The 20,666-nt window shown below is 58.2% G+C and overlaps 2 protein-coding genes across 9 annotated transcripts in view; one reads left to right on the forward strand and one right to left on the reverse strand.

Annotated features, from left to right (window-relative positions):
• The window catches only part of ABTB1 (ankyrin repeat and BTB domain containing 1), a 7,717-nt gene extending 1,254 nt beyond the window's left edge, over positions 1-6,463 (forward strand). Inside the window, exons 2-12 of one of the 5 annotated variants that reach the window (XM_046645585.1) lie at positions 284-346; positions 440-495; positions 1,524-1,668; positions 1,841-2,000; positions 2,097-2,142; positions 2,536-2,652; positions 2,740-2,858; positions 3,143-3,241; positions 3,346-3,513; positions 5,613-5,813; positions 5,892-6,463. In XM_046645585.1, coding sequence (XP_046501541.1) covers positions 284-346; positions 440-495; positions 1,524-1,668; positions 1,841-2,000; positions 2,097-2,142; positions 2,536-2,652; positions 2,740-2,858; positions 3,143-3,241; positions 3,346-3,513; positions 5,613-5,813; positions 5,892-6,098 — 1,381 coding nt within the window. In that variant the 3' untranslated portion in view covers positions 6,099-6,463. Of the gene's footprint in view, positions 1-283; positions 347-416; positions 496-1,523; positions 1,669-1,840; positions 2,001-2,096; positions 2,143-2,535; positions 2,653-2,739; positions 2,859-3,142; positions 3,242-3,345; positions 3,514-5,612; positions 5,814-5,891 lie in introns of all 5 variants that reach the window. The other 4 variants (XM_046645594.1, XM_046645606.1, XM_046645602.1 and 1 more) reach the window with 4 other exon arrangements.
• Positions 6,464-12,067: 5,604 nt separating this feature from the next.
• The window catches only part of MGLL (monoglyceride lipase), a 121,611-nt gene continuing 113,012 nt past the window's right edge, over positions 12,068-20,666 (reverse strand). For all 4 annotated transcript variants that reach the window (XM_046645658.1, XM_046645648.1, XM_046645639.1 and 1 more), the window contains 2 exons: positions 18,501-18,716; positions 12,068-15,066 (listed from right to left, as the gene is read on the reverse strand). In XM_046645658.1, the coding sequence (XP_046501614.1) occupies positions 14,941-15,066; positions 18,501-18,716 (342 nt within the window). In that variant the 3' untranslated portion in view covers positions 12,068-14,940. The remainder of the gene's footprint in view (positions 15,067-18,500; positions 18,717-20,666) is intronic.

A 20,666-nucleotide genomic window follows, 5' to 3' on the forward strand; every position in this document is an offset into this window, starting at 1 on the left:
CCCCCCCCGCCCCGCCCCAGTGCTGTCAGGCCAGAGTGTCAGCCTCCTCAGCTCAGCTCTGGGCCTGACCTCTGACGCTCACGCCTGCCTTAGGTGCCCCCCCCACACACACCCTGTCTGTGCTGTGCCTCTGCGTGGATGCCTTTCCTGCTCTGGGCTGCCTGTCACCTGCCCGCACCTTCTTCAGCCAAAAGGGATGTCTTTTCTCCTTCCCCTTCCACGAGCCTGCCGTCCTAGACCATGACCCTCTCCTGACCCAGGCTCTGACCTCCTCCCTGCTCAGGTACCTGCTGGAGCAGCGAGACGTGGAGGTGAATGTACGGGACAAGTGGGACAGCACCCCCTTGTGAGTGCCAGGTGGGTGGGTGGTCAGGGGGGCTGGGCTGGACCATTCAGTCCTGACCACTGCCTCCCAGTACTCCTTTTCTCCCTCCCTCAGGTACTACGCCTGCCTTTGTGGGCACGAGGAGCTGGTGCTCTACCTTCTGGCCAATGGTGAGAGGAGGGGCGGGGTGTGTACACATGTGTGCAGGCAAAGGCGTGTCCACATTTGCAGATACCCTTGAGCCCTCTCCTTCCCTCGCCCTGCACCCGATCAGCAGGTGCCGTTAGCTCTGCTTTCAGAACTGGTTCTAGGCTCTGCCCACTGCCCCATCTCCACTGTTGCCCCCCAGCCTAGCTACAGCGTCTCTCTGGACGCAGTGCCAGGCTCTCCTCTGGGCCCGCAGCTGCCCCTGTGCCCACTGCAGTCTCTTCTCCAATTGCAGCCAGGTGGATCTCACAGCGAGTCTGATCTGCTGAAACTCCTCCACTGACTTCCCACTGCGGGGGGCGTAGAGCTGGAGTGCCTTGCCATGCCTGTGAGCTTCCGCATGACCTGCTCCTCCCCCTCTGGCCTTGCCTCCTTTGGCTGTCCCATGTGCTCAGCCACTCTGGCCTCTTCTCTGGCACTCCAGCACTCCAAGCTTGCTCCTGCCTCAGGGCCTTTGCACTCGCTGTTCTTCCTGCTTAGACTGGCCTCTCCCAGCTCTTTGCTTGGCGGACCCCCTCACTTCATTTAGGTCTTTGAACATTGTCACCGCCACAGTGACTTCCTGTGGTCTCCCTGTGTGGCAGCCATGACCACTGTCACTCTGTCTGCTTTGTTCTCCTTCCTACCGTCTGACGTCATTTGTTAACCTGTTTATTGTTCCTGTGCCTCCCTGGAGTTTCAGTTCAGTGAGGATAGGGGCTTGTCTCTTTGTTTGTGGCTGTGTTCCCAATACACAGAACAGGGCCTGCCTCCGAGCCTGCTGTTTTGTGTAGTTGGGTCTGTGTGAGTGAGTGTGTGCGTGTGTGAGTGTACACAGATGGGCCTAGTCCCCGGCAGTGAGGACACTGGGGTCAGAGTAGGCACAGGGGCATTTGGGAAGGGGTCTCCAGGGCTTATGGGCCCCGTGTGTGGGGAGGGGGAGGGAGATTAGGGTTTCCACCAGGTCCCTCCTGAGCTGCAGCATCCAGCCCTGTGGCCCTGCTGCCCCCAGGAGCCCGCTGCGAAGCCAACACCTTCGATGGCGAGCGCTGCCTCTATGGGGCTCTGAGTGACGCCATCCGCCGGGCCTTGCGAGACTACAAGCAAGTGACAGCCTCCTGCAGGAGGCGGGACTACTATGATGACTTCCTGCAGCGGTGAGACAAAGCACAGGGTGCCAGGGTTGGGACAGCCTGGTGCCCAGTGGGTCTGTGGTGGGTGTGGTCTGCATGGGACCGAGGCTCTCCTGCGGGATGGGATGGGGGACCAGAGTGGTGAGACTGAGGGGAGGCGCTCTGCTGAGCACTCCCTCCACCTGCCCGTCGCCAGGCTTCTGGAGCAGGGCATCCATAGCGACGTGGTCTTCGTGGTGCACGGGAAGCCCTTCCGGGCACATCGCTGCATCCTAGGTGCACGAAGTGCCTACTTTGCTAACATGCTGGACACCAAGTGGAAGGGCAAGAGCGTCGTGGTCCTCAGGCACCCTCTGGTCTGTCGTTGCCTGGGGGTGGGGGTGGAGGAGCAGCAGGGGGCTTGTGCTGGGCCTCTGCCTCTGATCTTCCCTCCCTGCTGTCTCTGCCCACAGATAAACCCCGTGGCCTTTGGGGCCTTGCTGCAGTACCTGTACACAGGTGACCCCCCAGGCCCAGGTGGGGTGGACAGGGAGGGGCCTGTGGGTCTGTCCATCAGAAGACCTTGCTGTAGCCTTGGGCCTTTCACCTCCTGGTACTTTGTCCCCTGGGCGGTTCCAGCTGCCTCCTAGAGCAGGTTGTGAGACAGTGAACTGGTGTGTCTGCTAAGGAAGAGCTTTCCCCACCCACAGACTGAGGCCCTTCTCTTCTATCCTGGGGCCTGTAGAATTCAGGTGGTGGCTCTTGATGGGGAAACCAAGGCAGCAAGCAGGCCCAGGAGTCCCAGCCCTGCAGCCAAGTGGCTGGGTGGGAAGGACCACCTCCTAGGAAACTCAGCTGTAGAGGACAGCTGAGGGCCCCTCTCAGACCCTGGACCTCCCATGCTGTTCCCAGGCCGTCTGGACATTGGCGTGGAGCACGTTAGTGACTGTGAGCGCCTAGCCAAGCAGTGCCAGCTGGGGGACCTGCTCAGTGACTTGGAGGCCAAGTGTGAGAAGGTGTCCGAGTTCGGTGCGTCCAGGCTTCGGGGTTGAGGGCCTTGGATGGGAACTGGCAGGGCCCACCTGACTCCCTGAAGCTACGTTCTCTCATTTGCAGTGGCGTCCAAGCCAGGCACATGTGTGAAGGTGCTGACCATCGAGCCCCTGCCGGCAGACCCTCGGCTCCGGGAGGACATGGCCCTGCTGGCCGACTGTGCCCTGCCCCCTGAGCTCCGTGTAAGTGCCCGGCTGCCTGGGGCTGGGCCAGGTGGGCAGGAGGGGTGTCTGGGGATGGACTATGGTAGGCAAGCCCTGTGCACTTATATTCAGTTCTTCGTGTGACCTTGAGCCCGTGACCTCTGTTTCCTGAGCTTGGTGGCTTTTGTTGTCTGTCTCGTATTGAAATCTGCAAATGGGGCAGTAGTCCATCCTCCAGGATCAAGCTAGAACTGACTTTTGGTGGGGCCAGCCTCTGTTCCTCTGCTTCCTGCCCTCATGGCCCCTCCTCTCCCATCCCCCAGGGTGACCTCGGGGAGCTGCCCTTCCCTTGCCCCGATGGCTTCAACAGCTGTCCTGACGTCTGCTTCCGGGTGGATGGCTGCAGCTTTCTCTGCCACAAGGTGCCGTCCCCTCCCCTGGTCCCCAGCTCCTCCCATAAGTCCCAGGCCGGCTCCTCCAGGCACAAGCCCTGGACCTTGCCCTTCCTGAGCCCAGCCTCCCCCAGGCCTTCTTCTGCGGCCGCAGTGACTACTTCCGGGCCCTGCTGGATGACCACTTCCGGGAGAACGAGCAGCTGGAGGCCTCAGGTGGCCTCCCAGCCATCACCCTGCACGGCATCTCGCCCGATGTCTTCACCCACGTGCTCTACTACATATACAGTGACCACACGGAGGTGCGGGACTCAGGCGGGCTGCGTGCACTTGGGGGGGGTGTGGGCACGGCAGTCAGCACAGGTGCGCATGGGTGCTCCTGGACGTTTAGGGGTGCCAGGTCATGATTGGCTCCATACACAGGCTTTCCATGAGGCTGAGAGGGAGTATGGCACTCATCTGGATTTTTCTTTCAGGCAGAGGGGGCCTTGGTAGGTTCCAGAGCAGGAATGAGTGACTGATGTCATGAGCACATGACACAGGGACATAGTGTCAGCCACCCTAACTTCTCCAGCCAGAGGGTTGTTGGGGACAGTAACCCTGAATCCCCACAACAGCGAAGAGCCCTGAGCCTCCCCTCTGGATTGCTGCGGATCGCTGGGGTTCTGGATTCTCCTGTCCCTGTCCTCCCTTTGCCTCCCTCTGTCTCCAGCTGCCCCGAGGCATCCCTAACACGGGGCGCTATGGGCAGCAGCAGGTAGGGCCAAAGGTGCGCTCTGTCGGCGGTGTGTGTGTGCGTAAAGGCCACACTGCTGTAATAGAGAGACCCCCAAAATGCAGGGGCTTGAAGAGAGAAGTTAGCTTCTCCTTTGTGTCTGAGGTGAGTGCCCAGGGCAGGCGGCTAGCTGGCACCCAGGTTCTCCTCTCTGTCTTGTCACCCTGGCATGCGCTAGGGTGGGGGTCGGCAAACCTGTTCTCTGAAGGGCTAGGTGGTAAACATTGCATGCCACAGGTTCTCTGTCACAGCTGCTCAGCTCTGCCATTGTGCAAAAGCAGCCATAGATAGTACAGAGATGATGGGTGTGGCTGTGTTCCAGTAAAACTTCATTTACGAAAACAGAGGCCAGATATGGGTCACAGCCCCAAGCTTACCCACCCTCCTTGGGCATTGTTCTCCTCTGCACAGGGAGGTTGGGGTACAGGCTGACTCATGCTTCAGGAGGAAGAGGAAGACAGGGCAAGCAGCTTCCTTTGCATTAGGCCAGGTGGAAATTGCACACACCAGTTCTCAGGTCACGCTGGAGAGAACTTAACGGCCATACTTGCCTAAAAGGCAGGCTGGGAACCATGGTCTCTGATTGGGCCCCTCTTCCTGTGAGAGAAGGCATGGGAGACAAGGGGGCTGGGACATCAGCTCCTCGCTTGCCTCCTGTAGCCCCCCATTCCTAGCAGTCTCCACTGGCCTGCCAGCCGCTCTGCATGGGCTCCCTCCCCAGGCCTCGCCCCCTGCGGGCTCCTCAGGCCGCCATCCCTCCCGCCTCCTTTCTTCATTTCTCCTGTGACCAGTCCGGCTCTCTGGCCCCTGCCACCTAGTGTCCCCCTTGGCCCATCCTTACTCCTCAGGAAGGAGTTTTGCCACCCTAAGGGCTGTTTCTTAAGGCTCAGAGCGTGGACTTTGGCTCCAAACCTGGTTTTATACTAGGTTAGCCCCTCTGTGTGATCTTGGGTTAGTTACACAATTGCTCCATGCCTCAGTTTCCTGCTCGAGAAAATGGGATCCATAGTCATTTCCTCGTAAGGTCTCGGGCCGATGACTGTGTGTCGCAGGTGGAGCGCCTGCTGCAAGTCAGTGCGGTGGGTGAACTGTGATGTGCTCCAAAGGTCCTGCCCACTCTGCCTCCAGCCTGGGGCTGTCCCGAGTCTGGACGCGGCTGCTCATGTGGTCTCTCCCAGCACAGGCGACAGTGTGGGTGTGCCCTGGATCCCACAGCCTCTGTGGGCGGGGAGCAGTAAATAGTGAACTCCCCCTTTGTGGGGTCCCGGCCTTGGTTTTGGATGGCAACTTCAATTCTACTTTCCTGACAGCCTTTCAAGGCAGGTGTGGTTGTGTGCGCCTCACAGAGGGAGCTGGGCCCAGAGGTGGAGTGGCTGGGCAGAGTCCCCCAGCTGGAATTTCAAAGCCCAGGGCTGTGTGCTTAGAGCTCAGGCTCTTTCCTCTGCTGAGGCCCTGCCTGAGGCATGCGAACCCCAGTTTCCCCAGCCCCTCCCGGTCCCATACCGCCTGCAGGGGCAGGGAGTTCCGCCTGGAGCCTCTACCCTCTCCCAGTGGATCCCAGCCTTGCTGCCAGGTCCCTGAGAGGCCTTGGTGACACACCCTCCCTCACCCCTTCTTTCACTGCAGCTGCCTCCTGAGGCGGCCTACGATGTGCTGAGTGTGGCTGACATGTACCTGCTGCCAGGCCTGAAACGGCTGTGCGGCCGCAGCCTGGCCCAGCTGCTGGACGAGGATAGCGTGGTGGGAGTGTGGCGTGTGGCCAAGCTGTTCCGCCTGGCGCGCCTCGAGGACCAGTGCACTGAGTACATGGCCAAGGTCATTGAGAAGGTGGGCGAGGGGAGCCTCGGTGGGCGGGGGCGAGCTGAGGGCCGGTGACAGGCATGCCCTGAGCCGGCCCGTCCACAGCTGGTGGAGCGAGAGGATTTCGCGGAGGCGGTGAAGGAGGAGGCAGCAGCCGTGGCGGCCCGACAGGAGACAGACTCCATCCCCCTGGTGGATGACATCCGCTTCCACGTGGCCAGCACGGTGCAGACCTACAGTGCCATCGAGGAGGCGCAGCAGCGGCTCCGGGCCCTCGAGGACCTGCTGGTGTCCATCGGCCTGGACTGCTGACCACCGCCAGGCCAGGGGCTCCCTGTGGATGGCACATGTGGTCGACTGTGTGCCCAGCTGTTCTCTTTGCTCCTTGTACCCATGAGGAGGGGCTCATGGGGCTCCCCTCCCCTGGTGTGCCTGGGGGCCCTGGGGAGGGTTACCTTGGGGTGAGCCACCTTCCCCAGGGCACAAACCAGCCCCCAAGGCTCTGGGGCTGGGCACCACTCAGGGAAACCTGGGGCAGGGGTCTCTTAGGGCCTCCCTCCCCCAGCACCCCTCCCCACCCTGTCTCCTGGCCCCAGCTTGCCTTGCCTCCCGGAGCTGAGCCGACCAGGAGGGAGCAGGAGGGTCTGCATGTGGCAATAAAGCTTGAGTTTACTGTGGAGCCTGAGCCTGTGTCGGCACAGGAGCAGGAGCTGGGGAGGGGCGGGCAGGGGCTCTGGCCTGGGGCCCCTCGTCCAGGGCAGGGTTGGGTGCCCAGCAGGGGCTCCTTCGGGGTTGGGGAGCCCTGTGACTGTGGGTCTGAGTAGGCAGCTGCTCTCTGTAGGGGCCCTGAAACCTCCCAGCTGGGCTCAGCCCCTCTGATGGCGGTGGTGGGCCTCTCCTTGGGCACAGCTCCCTTCACGGGCTCCTCTGGGTGAAGCCAGACTGACCCACCTGCCCCCTTGGTGGCCCTGGGGGTGTCAGTGGGGTAGGGCTGACTGAACAACCACAGAAGCTGCTCCCCTCTCACACCAGGGAAGGACTGGCTTCTGAGTCATAAATACTTCTGGCGCGCACTCACTGAGCACCCGCTGTATACCAAAGGCTGTTCATACAGTCGTGGTGTCTAACTCCACCGTCCTGCATTTCGCAGGTGCCAGGACAGGCTGGGCCGTGGGCAGCCTGGCAGCAGCTTGCCCTGCAGCCTCAGGACCAGGCCCAGGGAGGAGTGGGTGCAGAGAAGTGGAAGGGCTGGAAAGGGGCCCAGTGACCCCAGCCCCACCCTGGCTCCCTCCACTCCCCACGCCACTGGCTGCTGGCTGTGGTGGGCCTCGTTCCAGGAGGGGACTGACAACTGAACCTCCATCTCCTCTCAGCCCAGGGTCAGCCTCCTCCTGGCCTCTCCTGCAGGGGCTGCGACATTATTAGGGGAGGTCAGAGGTGGCTTTCTCAGGATGCTCTTTAGGCCTGCCGCCACCCCTCTTGGGCACCGAGGCCCTCTTGGCTGCCCTCTGCCCTGGGAGCAGCACTGTTGCAATCAGAGGTGCACACAGCACCGGGGAGGGGGGCTCACTGCCCTTCACAGGCTTTCCTATGGGGGGCTGGGTCTCCCTGCAGCTGTTCCACAGCCCTCCATGCCTTTTTGCTCTTGTCATTTTCCAGAACTTTGGGGACCTACCCCCCACCCCTGTGTGTTTCATCTGCATTGGGCTAGCATGTTGGCCAGGACGGGTGATCTGTTGAGCAGTGGTCCTGCTCAGTGTTGGTCAGGACGAGTGGTCTGTTGAACAAGTTGGTGGCATGCAGGGAGGAGGGGTGGTCGGCATGGGGAGGGGCACAGGGAGAGCCTGCTGGGTGGGGAGCAGGATCTGTGCAAGGGCCTGGGAGCCTGAAACAGCCTGAGATGAGACTGAAGGGGTCAGCACGCCCAGGGCCCCACCCTGGCTCTGTGCCCCACTTTGCCCATCTGTAAATTGGGGATGGCTATGGCAGTTCCTCTCTCCCCGCCTGAGGTATTGAGGTGGCTCCTGCCTGTGAAGTGCTTTGCCCAGCACCTGTTGGAGGGAGCCTGGTGTCTTTGTGGCATGCTGGGCTCCACCGAGGGAGGGCAGCAGGGAGTGACAGCTGACAGCATCCTCAAGTTCACTCTGGTGGCCCTGGGACCCACAGGCGGGAAGGGCGGGGCTGTCCAGCGGCCTGAGAGCCCAGGTCCCACCTCAGACCTCACACTAAGCCTGCATGTGCTGACGTTTGCAGTGAGGTTTGAACGTTAAAAGAAAGTTTTCATTACCATGCGTTTCTTTTAGTAGGTATTAGGAAAAAATGAGCTGGTGCATCAAACCCATCTTTTTACAGGTATTATTTGAAACCATATAAAGTTTGTTTTATATGTTTAACAGATTTTAAGTAAAAACATAGGGAGTTTAGGGAAAATACTCTGGGACGGATTTCTTAGTGGTCACTGATAGAGCACGCAGGTGAAGTGCGGCCTAGGAGGTGTGGGAGCCAGGAGAGTCATGGCCCCCAGGACAGTGGTCCCCCCGCTGCCAGGCCCTGGGGGCCCTTGTTTCCATGCTGCTTCCAGCCTGAGGTGGGGAAGCCTTGTGTGCAGAGGTGTTCAGTGCAGAGTTGCAGATGAACGGGAAACAGCACAGGCAGCGCAGAGGGTAGTCGGCGTGAAGGAAATTGTAGTAACTGGATGCAGCGGAGCTGCCTGTGGCCGTGAAGAGGGTCAGCTCAGCTTCTGTCTGCACAGGGGGATGCCGAGTCACTCAGGCTGCCTGCGCCACCCCGCAGGCTCGGCATGCTCCTAGACGGCACAGAAGAGGGCTGCTGAGTGAGAGTTGGGGTCATCTGACTGTGTTTAGTTTTTGTAGTGTAGTTGTACTACTTTTAGAATTAAGAAAGCATCTCTCTGTCACTTACCAACTTTAATTCATTCCTGCCTTCAAGTGAGAAACCGTTGAATGAAAAAATATTTCCAGGGCCGGCACGGTGGCATAGTGGTTAAGTTCATGCACTCAGCTTCGGTGGCCTGGGATTTGCAGGTTCAGATCCCAGGTGGGGACCTACACGCCACTCGTCAAGTTGTGCTGTGGTGGCGACACAAGGACAAAACAGAGGAAGATTGGCACAGATGTTAGCTCAGAGCTAATCTCCCTCACCAAATATATATATAGAGAGAGAGTACATTAAAATATTGCTTATCTTGATTACTTAGATTTTTGGTGCCCTCTTAAAGTTTGCATCCTCATTTTCCTCATGCTAGTCCTGGCCACTGAGCCAGTCGTTACATGAAGTAAGTCTATAATGGAAAATACTTTTTCACCCATCCTATGCTATCCTCCCCACCTGCAAAAAAAAAAAAATAAAAAGCCTTCACATCTGCTCTCTCCTCTACCTGAGGAGCTCCTGTGTGGCCTTCAGTGCCCTGTCTCACTGCAGCAGACTGAGTTGCCCAAGGGGGTGAGGCTGCCATCTGGCCACTGGCCTCACAGAGTTTGGAGAGCTCTCACCAGGGCTGGGAGTCCTGCTCTTAGTCCCTGGAGCAGACATTCTGAAGGCGGAACTTAAGCCAGGACGCTGCCCTCAGGTGACACTTGTCCCTTGCATTGGCACTCTGTCCCTGGTGCTTTGTCATCTGCCTGCCTTCTGTGGGAGGCAGCGGGTGTCCTGTGCCTGGGTCCCAGAGACCTGGGCTGGAGCTCAGCATGTCCTGCTGGCTTTGAGCAAATCACTGAGTCCCTCAGAGCCTCAGTTTACTTATCAGTCTAAATGGGAGGAACAATACCAACCCCCCCAAAGCTGGTGTGAAAATGAAATGGGGTGCCTATGAGGAAGCTGCCAGCGGGAGTAGGGACTCAACTAATGTGGATTTCAATTGCCTTTCCATTCTTTCCCTGGAAGGTGTAACTTGAGCAATTTTGGGCACACTTGGTAACTTTTCTTTATCTATGGAGTTTTGGAGATGCCCATGTGTTCTTTCTGTTCTCTTCTGATTCCTTGGCCCTCAAACGTAGTTGGTCACCAAACCTCGTTGATTTTGCCTCTTCATTAGCTGCTGGTTCAGTCTCCCCTTGTTGGGCAGGGTCTGCTTACCTCCAGCTCATTCTCACCTGCTTCTTGGCATCTCCCAGGCAGATCCTGAGCCTGGGTCGCCCCTCCTTGCAAGCTTTGGCGTGCACACTTGGCTCCTGGGTGCAGCCTGGTATCTGAGCCACCCTCTAATGCGGGCACCTGGCGCATTTCCCAGCCTCCCTTGCATTTAGCTTGGCCCAGTGGCCAGGTTCTAGATGTGAGCTGGAACACTAGCTGTGCTCTTTGGTTTATTCCTTGAAAGGTGCACACCCGCCCCTTTCCTTTCTTTCTTCCCCTCCTGTGGGCTGGAACCAGGATGACACAGTGGCAAGAGCTGGAGCAGCCACCTTGGACCGGGCCCTAAAGACTGCAGGGCAGTGGCAGGGAGGTGGGAGGAGAAAGGGCCGTGGCTGTCCCTCCCTGCTAGCCCCCTTTTGGGTTGGTGTCCTGTGTCCTCTACCTGATGCCACAGCCTGACAGGCAGCCCCTCCCACAAGGGCAGCTCTGCTCCCCTGACAGCTCTCCAGTCAGGGCTGTCAGCTCCCCCCCTGTGGCTGGTCCTGGTGTGGCACCTACCATATGGGCTCCCTTTGTCACACTATCCTTGGACGGATGCGCTGAGGGTGCCCTCGGTTTCCTCCAGCCGTCCTGAAAGTCCAAGTTCTGGAACCAACCTGAGCTCTCTTCACCCCCAAGTCTAACCTGGAGCCCCCTTGGCTGCAGGCCTGTGCACTCCACTCCTGCTCAAATGACCACTCTCCCGCAGGGCTGCGTCTGGAGAGCCTGTGGGCCCACTGCATGCCCCCATTGTCTCTCTTCCCACCCCACCACTGTTAGGCACTGGCGTGGCAAGTCTGTCTTCCTTCTAGGGGGCAGCCCCAAGGTCAGCATGGCACCTGGCACATTGTGGGCACTCAGTAGGGAGCTTCTGATGGTCTGTGAATGCTCGCAGGAGGCAGGAAAGGCCAGCGAAGGCAGGACGCTGCCCAGGTTTGACTCAGTTAGGCTCAGAGTAGACTTGGGTCAGGTACGCAGAACGTAGACCTGGGGGGAGTGGACTGGCCTTCAGGGCCCACGTGATCTGAGGGCAGGGCCAGGGCAAGGCCAGCTCCACTCCATGTATGTGGGGCCCAGTGCAGAATGGATATGTGGGGCCTTGTCCAAAAATGATTGAGAATTTCAAGACAGCAACAGCAGAGCACTAAACCAAATGGGGGCCCTCCTAACGCGGGCCCCTGGGTGACTGCATGGGTTACACGCCCATGAGGTTGACCCAGGGCCAAGCTCGGGGCCTGGCTCAGAGAAGGCGTTCATCCCCCACCTCCCTCATTCTCCAACAGGTTCTCTCTGTCTCCCCTCCCTCCCTCCCTCAAAGGACAGATATTTACCAGGGACTCTCCCCAGAAACCAGACAGGGGTCTAATGCAAGGACACAGCCTCCTGCAGCTGAGTTCCAGTGGGAGGACAGACAGCTGCCTAGTGGTCAAGCAGAACACGGGTCGTGTCAGACGGCAATGAATGTGCTGGAGGAAGGGAAGGCAGCAAAGGGGCAGGGTGGGTGTGGTGACTGAGAAGGGGTGAAGGCAGGGGGCACGCACTTCTCTGAGGGAGAGGGCAGCCACAGGCGGCTCTTGAGAGAAGGATTACAAGGGAAGAAAGGGGACATCCCAGGCTGCTGTCACCAGCCCGGCAGGAGGAGATGTGACAACCTGGGGCCAGAGGGAAATGGTCTGCGTGGCCGCTCTTGGGAGGCAGAGCCCTTAGGACCGCTGCTAGGTCAGGTGCGTTGTTCGGGGGGTGGAGGAGGTTGTCCAGAACTTTGGCCTGAGCAGCAGGAAAGCTGCGACCCCCTAAGCTGAGAGGGGTGAGGCCAAGGCGTTGGCGACGCGTGGGTGCAGCTCAGAGCTTGTTTCAGCACGTGTCAGGCATCCATGTGGGACCATGGGGGAAGTGGGTAGCCATGGGATCTGGAGCTGGGGTGGCCAGGCTCCACTGGTACCCAGTGGTGGCTGAGTCTGTAAGAGGATGCGGGTGTGGAGTCTGCTCCCTGGGGTAGCAGTCCCCAGGAGAGAAAATCAAATCCACACACATTGGTTTGTGTCAGATGACTGGCTCAGCCCAGACTCTCAAAACTGCCTTGCAAAAGGGCCTGCTGTTCTCTCTGCAGGAAACGTGGTCGTCTCTGGCCAGACAGACAGACAGCACCATTCAGAAAACATCTGGTTTATTAAGATTAGCTGTGGCATACATTGGTTCCTTTAATGGTTCTAAACTGATACATGTGTCCCCACTCACAGTATACATGTAAAGATGTGGCTGAGCTGCAGCGACAATAACAAACTGGTAAATTGCTCAGAAAATCATTGTGATCCTAATGGGTTTGTTAGCAATCGGCAAGAGAAAGAAAAGGCAGCGTGGGGCCTTGCCGCAGGATGCTGAGCAGCGCCAGCATCCTTTACTGCTCTTACCACGAGCCCCAGTGTCCCCCAGAACCTGAGGGGGACACTGGGGTCGCCGCTGGACAGGAGGGAGGCTGCCCACCCCTGCAAAGGAACGGAGCCTGGTGGGGTTGGGAGTCCCATTAGCTGCAGGTGGTATCTTTTCCTAGAAAGATTTTCAGGCATGAAACCCCTTCCTGTGTGGCCCGGCATGATCCGAGTCATGGGGGAAGGCACTGTGTCCGCATCAGTGCTGGGTCCTAGTGTCCCAATAGTGTGTGGGCCCCCAGGGGTTTGGATCAGCAGCATCTCCACGGGTCCTCCCCGGCCTTTGCCCTCTGCTCACTTCTCCAGGGCAGACCGTGTGTGACCCAGCTTCCCTTCCAAATCCAACTCTTCTGTGCTGAGGCGATGGCACTTGTTTGAAGCTCCGAATCTCAGCACAGAGCTGTCAACACTGAGGGTGAACTCAAGCCAACACTCGCACAGCCTCCCCAGGACAGGAAGGGCGCGAAGCCCTGGGGCGGCCGTGTGTGGGACTCCAGACACAGGTCAGGTCTGGCTCCTGCACCCGGTCCTGATTCAGCAGGTGGGCACGACATGGAGATGTCCCCTGTCCCCTCTCCCAGGAGACAGTCCTGGTTTCAAATAACTACTTTTTTCTCTTTAATATAGGTGATTCTTTAACCAGATGCGTAAATGCGGAATGTGTCCCTGTAAGACATTCATATAAACAATTTCATGCATCTGAAAGATTCCTGGTCAAACCACGAACCTGATATTTAATTTGGGAAATGGCATTGCTGTCACATGCTTCTGGGAGAGGCGCGGGGGCGGGAGGGTGGGACTTGGTGTGACCTGTGCTATCACAGCCCCAGGCTCCAGCTTCCAGATCTGGGCCTGCGGCTGGTGGTTTTGAGGAATTGGGGTGGGGTTTCTGCAGCCCCAGCTGAGGAGCAGAAACGCCCACACGGCTGCCCAGCTGAGCAGGCAGGGCTGGCCTTCTTTCTCAGTGCATATTTTACATTTCTCTCCTCCAAAGAGAAGCCAGAGAAACAAGATGGGGTGATGGGAGCCACTCTCCGTGGGGATCTGGGCCCTGTCGCCCTGAGGCGGACGCCTGGGCACTTCGCCCCTCCCGAGGGGCAGGGGCAGGAGAACACAAACCTCAGTGCTGCAAGAGTAACCTTTGGCCGGGCCCAGGCCACCCGCTGGCAGTGACCAGCTCTGGCTCCCCCATGGTGTGGTCAGGGTTCCCAGAGGGAGGGCAGAGGGGCTCCCCTTCCCGGGGACCCAGGACAAGCCCCAGGAGTGCCCACTGCCAGAGGAGGAGGGGTGGGAGCCCCAATTCCCAGCCCCGGGCCAGGGGGCTGGCAGGAGGAGCCGTCGCCTTGGCCTGGGCCCCTCACTGCACCTTCCATGGGGTTCTGGGCTCCTGGCGGCCCCCAGGGGCTCCACCCCTGCCACGGCCATATCTGCACTAAGGGGCCTCATGAGGCCACAGTGAGTCCACTTGAAGTGCAAGTACTCCCACGGTGGGTGGTGATCCCCATTTATTGCTGCCGCTAAGTGAGGGCCCAGGGTGGGCAGGGGTGGCACCGAGAGAGGCAGGTCCAGTGGCGGGGACCTTGCTGGGAAAGGGTGGCCCCTCTGGCTTTGGCTTCCAGGGGCTCACAGCTCTGGGCAGGGCCACCACACTGGGACTCTCTTCTGCCACCAGAGGTAGCTGTGCTGCCAGCACCCAGGCTCCCAGGACGGCTGTGGCCCAGCGGGCGGGGCCCAGGGACAGGCCTGCTGCTGCCCCTGCTGACGCCTGCCCTGCCTCCCAGGGGCCCCTGCGCCTTCAGGCCCCCTTGTCCCACCCACCTACCCACCCACGCAGATAGTCTCTGTTTCAGAATATACATTATATATTAGACATTTCATCTTTAGTACAATTGTCCTCTCGCTGTGGCAGGTAGAATGAGTCAGGGGTGGAAAGGCAGCCCCTGACTACACACGGCACTTGGGGTGGCCTCGGGCTGCCCTGGAGGAGGGAGGGGAGGAAGGCTCTCCCGCCTAGTCCTCCTCTGGGCCAAGCCTCCTGCCGACAGGAACTGCCTTGGGTCAGGTGGCTACTCATTTTGAGGACATACGGAATTTTCTGGGTCTCAGAGGGCACGGGAGTGTGCCTGGGGGAGCTGAGGCTGGCCACCCCATCCCACGGCCAGAGAAGAGCCACTGGGCGAGGCCCAGAGGAGAGGGGCGCTGGGGTGGGGGCCGGAGGGTGGGCAGGAGGGGAGTATCCCCCAGTTATTGCGGTCAGGCATCCCGGGACCACCAGGAGCTCCTGGGAACCTCCTGGGAGCCGGGAGAGGCGGGCAGAGGCTTCGCTGTGTTCTTGGGACACTCCGCACCTTCCCCCCTCTCTGGAAGACTGCCTGGGACCCTTTCCTGTGTTTGCAGACAGCATCTACCTCTTAAGGTAGACCTGGTGGCAAACAGCCTAACGCCACAAGAAATTTTTTTTTTTAAGTAAATTATGCTAGGGATTCCTCCAATTATGATTTTTTTCTTTTTTTTTGCAAGCCACATCTGAGAAGCCAGCTTCTGCCCTTCCTCTGCCCGCTTCTCTGACTGTGGATGGCCCGGGGCCAGGGCACTCAGGGCGGGGACCCCCTCTCTGTCTCCGCAGTCCTTTGAGAGACCCACATGTTGATTTCACGGAAGACGGAGTTGGTTACTTCAGGAAGCTCTTTGTGGAGAACGTGGTAGGCACCTTCGTAAATCTGCAACGAGGAGACAAGAAGTCAGGGCTTCAGGAAGTGACGAGTGAAGGGAGGGAGGCCATGGGCGGCAGAGGGGGCCCTCCAGACTCTCCCCATGCCCCAGGACTCCCATCTTCCTGGCGCCAACACCTGTTGATCAGATGATGGTTCAAATAAATTAAAGTGTGCCCCATGTCCTAGCGCTGCTTTTCTCACGTCCAGTGCACACCTAGCCTGGGTTCCTCTTCTCCCTGCAGCTGTGGAGGCCGGGCCTCCACCTCACTGGTGACTTCCATTTCCTGTCTCCGTCTCTTTGCCTTCCATCTGGACCTCAGCTTATCCCAGTCTGACTTTCACCCCCACCAACCCTGGCGACTGTCTTTGGCACAGGCTCCAACGACCTTCAAGTCACCGCAGCCAGGGGACACTTTTGTTTTTGTATGGTTTGGCTTCTCAGCATCACTCAAAAGTTGACCAGTGTTAACCTTCTAGAAACACTTTCCTCTTGTGCTTTCCGAGGCTTTCTACCCTCCTGGTCTTCTTTCTGCTCGCTAGCAGCAGCTTCTCAGTCCAGGCTGGACCTGGAGGCTGATTTCTGCAGGCAGGTGTGGCCTGAGCCTGTGGGCGTGGCCCTCTCCCCCGAGTTATCTTTGAAAACCAGGTGCTGGGGACTTGAAATTTTTGCCTCCAGCCAGACCTCTCTCTGGATGCCAGATGTGTATAACCAACTGTCTATTTGCCATTCCCAGTTGATTTCTATTGGGATCTCCAATTTCTATTTTTTTAAACTGTTGTAAAAAACCACATAAAATTTACCATCTTAACCATTTTTAAGTGTATAGTTCAGTAGTGTTAAGTAGATTCACATGGTTGTCCAACAAACCTCTAGAACTTTATCTTGTAGAACTGAAACTCCACGCCCATTAAATTCTCCCTTCTCCTCCTCCTGGTCCTTGGGAACCACCATTCTACTTTCTACCGCTATGATTTTTGACTGCTTTAGAGATTTCATATGAGTGAAATCATACACTATTTGCCTTTTTGTATCATTTAGCATAATGTCCTCCAGCTTCATCCGTGTTGTAGCAGGTGTCAGGATTTCCTTCCTTTTCAAGGCTGAGTAACATGGCCTTGTCCGTACAGACCACATTTTGTCTGTCCATTCACCTGTCGATGGGCACTTGGGCTGCTTCCACCTCTTGGCTACTGTGAATGATGCTGCCACGAATGCTGCTGTGCACGTGGGTGTTCGAGACCCTGCTTTCAATGATTTTCCCAAATTTCTTTCTTTTTTTTTTAAGATTTAAAAAAAATTTTTTTCCCTTTTCTCCCCAAAGCCCCCCAGTACATAGTTGTATATTCTTCATTGTGGGTCCTTCTAGTTGTGGCATGTGGGACGCTGCCTCAGCGTGGTTTGATGAGCAGTGCCATGTCCGTGCCCAGGATTCGAACCAACGAAACACTGGGCCGCCTGTAGCGGAGCGGCCCACCCGGCCACGGGGCCAGCCCCCCAAATTTCTACTGGGACTTTCTAATAGGTGTCTCAAAATGGAACTCCTGATGCTCCCCACATCTGCTTCTCCCCCACAGTCACCCATCTCAGAATAGGGTGTCACGGTCTCCTCGTTAGCACAAGCCCCAACCCCAGGGTCCATTGCAATCACTTCCATCTCACGCTGTCCCCTGGGCCACCAGGCCTGCCCTGCCTCTGTTGCCCCCCCAGGCCAAGCCCGTCCTCTGGGTGACGGCACAGCCGCCCCCCGACCCCACACGAGGATGCTGGAGAACCGAAATCAGCACAAGTCACTCTTGGGCTCAGATGCTCCTGTGGCTTCATCGCCGTAAGAGAGAAAGTCGAGGCCTCTTCTGCTGCCAGGCCCTCCCCGCCTCCACGCACTCCCACGCAGTCTTCCGTTGCCTGCACACATGAGAACTATCCTGCCTCAGGCCTTCACATTTGCTCTTCCCTCTGTCTGGAATGTTCTTCCACCACTCTCGCACTGTCAGCTCTCAAGCTGGCCTGCCCCCATCTGAAGTAGGCGCCTCGCCCTTCCTCTGGCCCCTATCCCAACCCCCTGCTCACTGTCCTTCCGGCACTGACCCTGCCACTGTCACCCTGTTCAGCTATGTGTGCCGCTCATCCCAGCAGGACGCAGGCTGTAGGCGAGGCCAGGACCGGGCCTGTCCTGTTCTCACGGCCCAGCACAAAGCAGGCACCCATTGAATACTGGGATTGAAGAACGAATGAATGGTGAGCAAATGAGTGAATGAGTGCCCTTTGTGGACTCCCTTCGTAGGGCCAACAAGCTTCCACACTGGTGAAGGGCATGACCTGTCTGATGCCTTCACCCAGACTGCAGAGTGTCCCCTTGTGTTCACAGACTCCAGCATTACTGAGATCCAGCTTTTCTTTTCCCTTTTTCTCCTTCTTTCCGTTCATCCACGAGTCCATATGTGGTAGCTGATGTGGGCCAGGGTCTGCAATTCCTAATGGTGCGAGGGAAGCACTTGACAGTTTGCAAAAAAATGGGAGTCTTTGTCAGTGCAGTGTGGAGGGAGCAGGACAGTGGGCTTGGGTCAGAGGATTTGAGCTCAGATCCCGACCTCACCACTCAGTAGATGAGACCTGCAGCGACTGCCTGGGTGAGAAGGGGCCCTGGGCCCAGAGCCTCCGCACGGCCATGGCACAGGCCAGGTGGCACAGCCCTGAGACAGGTGCGCTCAGGACTGTGCCCTGGGGCTGTGGTCTGCCCGACTGACCACGGAGAGCCACCTTCAGGGTCAGCTGTTGCTGGACGGGTTCGCAGCAGGTACCCGCTCCCCCTCGTCCTCTCCCCAGCTGGGGCTCTTTCCGGTTCAATCAGACAAACAGGAACTTCTTGACCCCAGAACAACATTTTCCACCTCAAAAGTCACTCTGAGTTAGTCCATTGCGGTCTGTTGTGTCTGACATGCCACGTGGCTAAGCCACAGGTCCTGTCCCCTCTGAGGGACCCGCTCTTACAGATTTCCTTACAGACAAGGCCCAGCAGTGCCTGTGCGCCCAGAGCCCCTGACAGCGGCGGCTGCTGGTGCAGGATGCCGACTGAGGGAGGCCGGGTGCCAGACATGCCCCTGGACCCTGAGCACGACAAAGCAGAAGACATTCTCCTGGAAAACGTTTTGCTCAATGCCCAGTTCTTTTCTTGACCATGACATCTTCTGAGCGTTCTCCCTTTCTTCCTTTCAAGCTCATTCATGCGAACAATCAGCTAATTACTTGTGTGCTCTCTCAGAATTAATAGATGCCTCATGTTCCCGGTACTTATCCCCAGCGGGGCCAGGCTGGCCCCTAACCCGAGACGCCCCGCTGGGGATGGCCTGCGGGGCTTTGCGCAGATGTGCCCAAAGGGACGCCACCTCCCTCCGGCCTGGGGAAGCGGGGCGGGGCGGGGGGGGGGGGGGCAGCTGCTCACCTTAAGTGTCTTGTCCTGGCTCTTGGAGGACTCCATGAGCAAGTAGGCTCCTTTGCTGTCGCACAGGCGGTCAGCAGAGCCCTGGAGCAGCAGGAAGGGCAACGTCAGCTTGGGGAGGGCCCGCTCTACCCGTGAGACGGCATTGAGAAGCTGGATGCCGAAGCATACCTTCAGCCCTGCCCGGCAGATGAGGGGGTCTGCGTTATAAAGGTCGACCTGGAAGAAAAAAGAGAGAGGGCTCCATCAGTTCATGGGCGGGGGCTCCCTTCCAGAGGCCCAGATCTATCTCCCATTGGCTATTCCTTCTGTTCTGGCCTGAAAAGCTGACTCCGTTCATGGCAGCTGGGTCTGGGGAGTGGGGGCTGCGAGCCAGCAGCACAGTGGCCAGCCCTTCAGCAAAGCCGACCGTGCTACTTTCTCTCCTTCCAGGCTCTGTTCTCGCACTCCACACTCACATGTGTGCTCTGGACAGGTTCAAGTGCCAACTCATGTTTTCTTAAATACAAGCTCATAGAGTTGTTGGCTCTGACCACTCCACTCAGGGGTGGCTCTGGAGACGTTTTGGTGTTAGTCCAAGTGTATTTTGTCTGCTCTATGTCTGTCGCCCCTGACTTAATGTCCACCTTGTTCACGTGGGTGAGGGGCACACACCCCCACAGGAACAATGGGGGCCACACTGGAATGTGGGGCCAGGATGAGGAGGTCCTGAAGGTGCTTCGGCCAGGGCACTGCCCCATGGGCTTCAGGGAGAGCAAAGCCCAGGGCAGGTCTGGGCCAGTGGGCTCCAGCTTCCGTGCCCTCTGGGCCGCAGAAGGCCGCCTGCCCATCTGACAGGGAGGCCTGCCCCCTGCCATCTGTCTCCTCCCTCCTTTGCCAACAGGCTGGCAGGGACCTAACTCTGACATACTCCCTGCTGTGGCTCAGAACCCGCCCCAGCCTTTTGCGGGGCTTTCTGGCACCGTCCTTGGTTTCCAGCTTCATTCCTCTTGCCTTTAAGGAGACAGTGAGTTGCCTGCTTACCATGGCCCGAGATGGGGCATCTGCCCCACAGAATCGGGGTGAGAAGTTTCTACAATTCTCTCAGGCCCATATGGGTGGGTGTGAGGCCCTGATGCATCTTCACTCACTTCCCTCATCCTTGCCAGTGAGCTCTCGGCTGTTTGGAGAAGTGCCACGTGGTGTCGGGACTGGGTAAGGTGTCAGGAGGGGCCCCGGGGACAAGGAGCGCAGAGACAGCTGCCATATGAGGCTGCCAGAGTGTCCGCTGTGTGCTGACTCTGATTCTCCAAGGGTGGGGGCTACATCTCCCCTTCTCCTGCCACCCCTCCAGGCCTCGTCCAGAATTCTGGATGCATGCTGAGAGGGGACAGGCTGTCCTTGGTCACCCCTGCCAGCCCCGATTCCTCCCATGCTGGGGACCACGCACAACAAACCAGACCATTTGTGAGAAGCCACACGAGACGGATTAAGCACTTCCTGCAGCTGAGCTGGCGTGAATCCTGCAGGGCCAGGCCATCTGTTTGGGGGGCTGAGAGGACAAGGCGCTGGCAGGGGCAGTGCATGGCTGCAGCAGGGGCTCACTCAGGGTCCACCAGGAGCCCTGTTTGGGAAGAGAGCTGTGGGGCCCCCGAGAGCCCTGAGCCTGGAGTCAGAGGAGAGCTGACGCTAACAAGAGCAATGGTGACTGCAGCACCCCTGAATGGCACAGACCTTGTGCCAGCATGGTGCCACGCGTGATGTGCAGGATCTCAGTTAGTAAAGGAAATAAGAATAGCTAATATTTCTGAGCTCTTCCAACACGCTTGGCACTGTGTTCAACATGTTTAGCCTTCGTAAGCACCCGGCATGAGGAATGGCTCTCACCATCCCCGTTTTACAGGAAGAAACCTGGCTGTGATTAGTTAGCCAGCTCCTGTTCTCCCCTATAGAACCCTGGGTGTCTCCTTTGGAATACAATCACCTGAAGAAAGACTACATCTCCCAGCCTCCCTTGCATCTAGATGTGGTCACATGACTGAGCTCTGACCAACAGGAAGTAAACAGCAGTGCCCTGTGTACCTTCTTGTCGAGGGTTTGTCCTGCCCTCACCCCTTTCCCTATTCCCATTGGCCAGAACACAGGTGCAGCAGGGAGAGTTGACGCCACCAGGAGGGGGCTGCACCCCAG

Source organism: Equus quagga, chromosome 1 (genome assembly GCF_021613505.1).
Source record: "Equus quagga isolate Etosha38 chromosome 1, UCLA_HA_Equagga_1.0, whole genome shotgun sequence".
NCBI classification, from domain to species: domain Eukaryota; kingdom Metazoa; phylum Chordata; class Mammalia; order Perissodactyla; family Equidae; genus Equus; species Equus quagga.